This window comes from Malaclemys terrapin, chromosome 11, assembly GCF_027887155.1.
Source record: "Malaclemys terrapin pileata isolate rMalTer1 chromosome 11, rMalTer1.hap1, whole genome shotgun sequence".
Lineage (NCBI taxonomy): Eukaryota > Metazoa > Chordata > Testudines > Emydidae > Malaclemys > Malaclemys terrapin.
The window spans coordinates 61,764,676-61,770,997 of record NC_071515.1 but is presented as its reverse complement, the minus strand read 5'-3'; the positions used below and the strand labels follow the sequence as shown (position 1 = coordinate 61,770,997).

The 6,322-nt window shown below is 38.3% G+C and overlaps 1 protein-coding gene across 1 annotated transcript in view; it reads right to left on the bottom strand.

Annotated features, from left to right (window-relative positions):
- Positions 1 to 672: 672 nt before the first annotated feature.
- The window catches only part of DARS1 (aspartyl-tRNA synthetase 1), a 68,582-nt gene continuing 62,932 nt past the window's right edge, over positions 673 to 6,322 (bottom strand). Inside the window, exons 13-16 of the mRNA XM_054044132.1 lie at positions 5,663 to 5,743; positions 4,817 to 4,928; positions 3,523 to 3,594; positions 673 to 1,308 (exon numbers count right to left, since the gene is read on the bottom strand). Of these exons, the coding sequence (XP_053900107.1) occupies positions 1,217 to 1,308; positions 3,523 to 3,594; positions 4,817 to 4,928; positions 5,663 to 5,743 (357 nt within the window). The 3' untranslated portion in view covers positions 673 to 1,216. The remainder of the gene's footprint in view (positions 1,309 to 3,522; positions 3,595 to 4,816; positions 4,929 to 5,662; positions 5,744 to 6,322) is intronic.

Sequence of the window (6,322 nt, the reverse complement as noted above, 5' to 3'; positions counted from 1 at the left end):
AATATCAGGGAGGCAGTTCCTCCCTCCCTCCCCATAGTCCAAACCAGAAAGGAAATATTGAACAATTCTGTAACCCACAAAAAGTCCAGCTTTGCCCCACTCTCCTTGCAAGGCAATGGGGTCAGTTGTCGGGGCTGGGTTTCTAACCCCTTATCAGGCTGAGCTTCCTGGGCTCTAAGGAAAAGAAGAAAATAAACAAGGTCTATCTACTTATCCAAAGGGTCCAGGCAGCAGAGAATCTTAAACAGCTTTTCTAGTCAGTAGTCCCTGCTCTGTGGGTTTAGGGAGTTCTGTGAACTAGCTCTGCTTCTGTTGTACATGCCACCCATTACTGGGGTTAGATACTCACTTTTAAGGAGCTGGCCTTCTCCTGGTGGAGCAGGCTTCACAGGTGTGTGGGGTTGGAGCTGACTGCCCAGAGTAGTTCTTTAACCCCTTCCTGACAGGGGCGGGGCAGGTTCCCACCACATAAATGGGTAATACACACACAAAATCTTAAAACTAAGAGTGGTACCATTGTCTTTATATTACTTTCTGAAGGAGTTATACACAAAAAGAAAAAAAAATAACCAATTAAACTTCAGGTGTTTGTAGCATCTCTTTCCAAACTTCTGTATGCTCAGCATTATTTTATATGAACCCAAAGGAAAAAAAAAACCAGATACGAATAGATAATTTACTTTGAGTTTTATTGCAGTGTATTTTTACAATTTAGTATGAACACTTAAGTTAAGAAAGTTCAACTTTTCACCTGCTTTTCACAATACTCCGTTTATCAGGTAAATTAGTTAGCAACTTGCTACTTTCCGCCTGCTTTTTAGGTTACCATTGTCTACAGTTATTGTTTAAGCTTTGATCAAATACTGTACTACAAGATATACAATCTTGTTGCTGTAAGTTAAAAATTCGTATTTTTGTAGTCTTTATTGCACAGTTTATTAAAACTGAAGTGTTTAGAAACTTGCTAAGTAATGCACTAGTATAACATTAACTGAACGTAAGTATGACATTACATAAAAAATGTACGCACACCTATTGCAAAGATTCCAGATTTATTAAAATACTTCCCTTTAAACAGATAGTAATGAAGGATTCAAAATATTATTGTTGTGGCACTTCAGTAGATTTGACTTCCTTATTTTAGTGCATATTACAAGCAGTCAGGGTATAGGCTGATCAATAGCAGGGGACTGGAGAAAACTTTCACACCAACGTCTTAAGGAGTTAGTCGTTTGGGATCCCGAGGGAACATGGACGTTTGACGAACATTGCTCAGTCCCAGATAGAGCATAGTTACTCTTTCCAACCCTGCAAAAATTAAATCCAGTCTAGTCAGTCATTAGTTTCTAACTCTTGACAACATGAACACACAGTTAACAATTCTAGCAAGCTTTATATACAGCAGAGTAAGGACCACCACACAACAGGGCATGCAACTGCTCAGATATCAGCGTAATTGACTACAAAATGGAACTAGCACCAGAAAAAATGAAAGTTTCCAACACCACAGACATTCTGCCATGTGTTACGCTGCCTCATAAAATTAGTTATTGTGTGCCTGGATTGGGCTATGCGCACTAAGTAGGTGAGCACTAAAGGGCAAAATGGGGCCCCAACTTCATTGGGAGCCTCTGGGTGCTACAATTAATAAGAATAATAATAAAGGTGGAGAGGAGAGAAAAAATAAGGGAGCCAGGAGTGCTGTCTTAAGAACACAGTAGATGCCAGTACACATCCGAGCAGTTTCTGACCATGTCTAGTACCAAATATTTCAGGGCAAAGTGTCAGAAATTTTAGTAGACAATTATGGAATAACCTATGTTTCAGGGAAGTTTCTTCCTTATCCCATAGTAGTTACAGGTAATTTAGAACTAATACCTACTACTGGATGTAACTGAAATTATTATCTTTTATTTATCACTTTAACCTGTCTGGTCATTCAATGACAGACCTGCGGGTGGCTATATTACAACAGAAAAACTTCAAAAACAGACTCCAACGAGAGACTGCTGAGCTGGAATTGATATGCAAACTAGACACAATCAACAAAGGATTGAATAAGGACTGGGAATGGCTGAGCCATTACAAACATTGAATCTATCTCCCCTTGTAAGTATTCTCACACTTCTTATCAAACTGTCTGTACTGGGCTATCTTGATTATCACTTCAAAAGTTTTTTTTCTCTTACTTAATTGGCCTCTCAGAGTTGATAAGACAACTCCCACCTGTTTATGCTCTCTGTATGTGTGTATATATATCTCCAATATTTATTCCACTCTGTATGCATCCGAAGAAGTGGGCTGTAGTCCACGAAAGCTTATGCTCTAATAAATTTGTTAGTCTCTAAGGTGCCACAAGTACTCCGGTTCTTTTTGCGGATACAGACTAACACGGCTGCTACTCTGAAACCTGAAATTATTATTCCTTCCAATTTATAAACGCTGAATTTTATGTGCCATGATGCTCCCCATTCACTTAGCTTTGTTAGGTCCCTCAGAAGTTCCTCACAGTCTTCTCTAGAGACAATTATTAGGTTGGTCAGGATATCAGCAAATGTTGCTACTTCACTGTTCAGGCTGCCTTTCCAGCTCACTAATACTTGCATCAGACATAAAGCCCTCTCTGCAATGGGTTGCTTACAATTTCTTATAAATCTAATTACTGAAGAATATATCTGATTTAGAAATTGTTCTGAAAATTTGTTTAGAATTTTCTAAATTCATTTTACAAAGATAAGACGACACCGGAGCAAAGAGACCGAAACAAAGAGCATTGGTTTCGGGCACTTACTGTGTTTAGGACACATATAGAACTCTATTTCAAAATGCATGAATAGGTTACATTTTGCTGCTGAGACCAGTGTGTACAATTGCAAATTGCTGTGCTTAAAATGCATTTTAAAATGTAATGCCATACACTTTGAAAAATTCTCTCATTTTTGTTCACTTTAATATTTAAAATGCTCATACATAGGAAACCTCTAAACCTCAATATCTTTGCTGAACAAGTAGCTGATCAATGAGATTCAGCTGGGTAACTTCACCATGAATAAAATAAAAGCAATCACTGGTTTCTCCTGACTTCAGAATGGTTTAATCAAAAGCAGTGAGCAGCCTAGAGCCTCCACTATCTTTATTCACTTTAAGTCAGTTATAATAAATCATACGAAATAGAGTATTTTTTTTTATTAAAGTTGAGAATCAGAATGATCAATGTGACTAACAAGTGATATATTCTCGTGCTCTGTCTCTGAACCTTGGCAGATTGTTCCCTCAATATTTTCCATTTTAAGAAATTACTAATGCTCACAATTTAAGCTTCTTTCCTTAAACATTCTTAGGTAAGGAACTTACAATGTTGCTCAGCAAGGCCACATCATACACCCAGGTTAACTTTTTGAATTTTATTCTGAACACTTGATTGATTACTGTAATCATAAATAAAGTTACTTGAGACTGACCATCTGATGTTAAACTTGGACTGGAACCTAGCAAAAAATAAAATCAAGGCAGATACATTACCTATCCCACCACCTGCATGTGGAGGTGCACCAAAACGGAAGGAATCAATGTAAGCCTTTATTTTCTCCAAGTCTAGAGAAGAAAATAATTTTTATTTTCATGCAGAGCTAATGTCTCATCTTACTAATATACTCAAAGAAGCCCACAGACTAAATTCTTGGGTGTGTCCATAATGATTCTACAAAACAAAAATTGGGGCAATGAAGCCATGAAACCAGATGTCGGTCTGTAGCCATCAAACAGATGTAAATAATGAAGCACTGTCTAGAAGCTATGACTATATGGAATATTCTCTTTAATTTATAATCAATGAAACTCCATGAAGTCCCCTGATGTGATTTACTTGGGGAATGCCTTTTATAGTGGAATAGCAGCTAGGCCTCTACTGTACATCATGGTGATCTTAACCCTTACAGAGCTGAGAAATATAGTGGAACATTCATGCTGGAACACTATTCTGAGAAGCTGAAGCTCAGTGTACTCTCTTCAGCTTCTCTGTCTCCTCACAGCCACCAGCAAGAGAGGTCTCCCAGCTGCTGTTCCTTAACTCCCAAGATGGATGCACTGCCACCCTACTTGCTACCCTTCACAAAGTATCCCGACTCCATACTCACCTCACCTCTGCTGATTCACTTCTGTTTTCCACTCACTTCCCTTCTGTCTCCCTCTATTATCCAGGTTGCATCCACGCAGATTCCCTCCCCAGTTCCACTGATAGACGTTCCCTACATGACCCATTTCCCCTCTTACTGGTTCAAAACCCAAGGGTCAGCAGCAGTGAGGAGTTGCACTGGAAGTAGTATACCAGAACCACGCCAGGGTAGGACTTGCTCTGATAAGAATGCCCTGTCTGTAGCTGCAAAAAGTCTTCCTACTTCCTGTACTCTCTATGGCCCTTAGAAAATAGTTTATAGGTTTTTCTTAAGGATTAACACTATAATGGATTAAAAATGGTTAAATTAGAAAGAAATTAGTTAATGTTATGCAAGAGCCAGTATTACTATTGCAATAGTGCCCCAGATTATGGTATCAAACTGTCCCAAAATCTTCCTTTAAAGGTATAGAAAAACATTCAGAACTCCCTTTGTGCAAATGATTCAGACAAGGAAGTATGACTGTCAACCTAAAACTAAAGACAGAAATAGACAGAAAAAAAAAGGTTTTCATTTCATGCTTCAATGTTGAACTGTTCTCTCCCTCATTACCAATGCTTTGCACAAATTTTGGAAGTCATATGAAAAAACAAATTCTATCTCACAATTTATAATCTTTCAAAGTTTAAACATTTTATTACCAACACCATGATGCTGGGCTCTTTCTGTCAGCAGCTGAGGATCGTGAATTCTCTGAGCCCCAGATAAAATCTCTTCCCCTCTCATGAACATATCATAGGAGTTGGAGTTTTTCTGGAAAGGAAAAGTTTGCATTTCATTAGTGATTGAAGTTGGAGAGAAGGGTGTGTTTCCCACTGACACCTGCTCAGCCTGCAACCAGACAAAATGTGCTTTTCAATAACTTCACCTATGATACTTGATGCAGCTAGTTGATGGTGTGAAGTACTGTGGGCTGCATCAGCATCAGTAAACTCAGTTCTGCTTCCTGTCATCACATTCAGACAGACTGATTTGTGAACCTGAATTCTGCCACCTCCCTCTTTGCAGAATCACATCATTTGTATTTGGAGTTTCAGCAAATGTAGATGTAAAAATGCAGAGCCCATTCTGGCAACAATTAGAGGACTCCATACAAAAACTAAAGAAAGCATGGCTTCTGCTAGAGCTTTTATTCCCCTGTAAGACTAGTTTTGCTCTCCATGCATTAGTGACTACAGAAACAGCAGTACTCTGACAGACAAGGCCTCTGCTGGGAAGTTTTCTTCTATGGGTTTCTAATATTTACAGCTCTGTTTGTTTTTCTTTCTGGCAGATTTTTACCAGTAAATGTAACTGTAATACAGGGTATGGCCTATCAGATATTGGTTTATTCTTAATACCAATGTGAACAACAACAAATCTTATTGGGACTGCAGATCACATAAGAAAAAGTTTTTAACTCAGCTGTGCTTTGTCATATTAGGTTTTCATAGCTAGATTAAAACTTTGCTTTTTTTCCACTGACAACACTACACAACTTTACTTACAGGATTTCCTGGGTCCGGCATTGTATAGAAAGGCCTCACAGCCAGAGGATATTTGTCAAGAATATAGAAGTCTGTATCGTACTGTAAGAGAACAAATATTTTAATAAAGTTAATACTAGATCAAATGGGGCGAGGTGAGGGTTACATAGAGGAAGCAACAATCAAAGATTTTTTTAAATCTAAAAAGGTCTATTAGTTTAATACCTTTTTTTATTAACTTTTTGCACAATTTTAAAAAAGGAGAAACAGTTGATTTCACCCATAACTTAGCTTGAAAAACAATAGTTAAATAGGGGCACTACTGTAGTATCTATACTAGCTTTTTGGACACTGCATTTGTTATGAGCTCTAGCATTCTTGAATATAAAATTCCTTGTCCTAAAACACAAGAACATAAGAATGGCCATACTGGGTCAGACCAAAGATCCATCCAGCGCAGTATCCTGTCTACCGACAGTGACCAATGCCAGGTGTCCCAGAGGGAGTGAACCTAACAGGTAATGATCAAGTGATCTCTCTCCTGCCATCCATCACCACCCTCTGACAAACAGAGGCTAGGGACACCATTCCTTACTCATCTTGGCTAAGCCATTAATGGATTTAACCCCCATGAATTTATCTAGCTCTCTTTTAAACCTTGTTATAATCCTAGCCTTCACA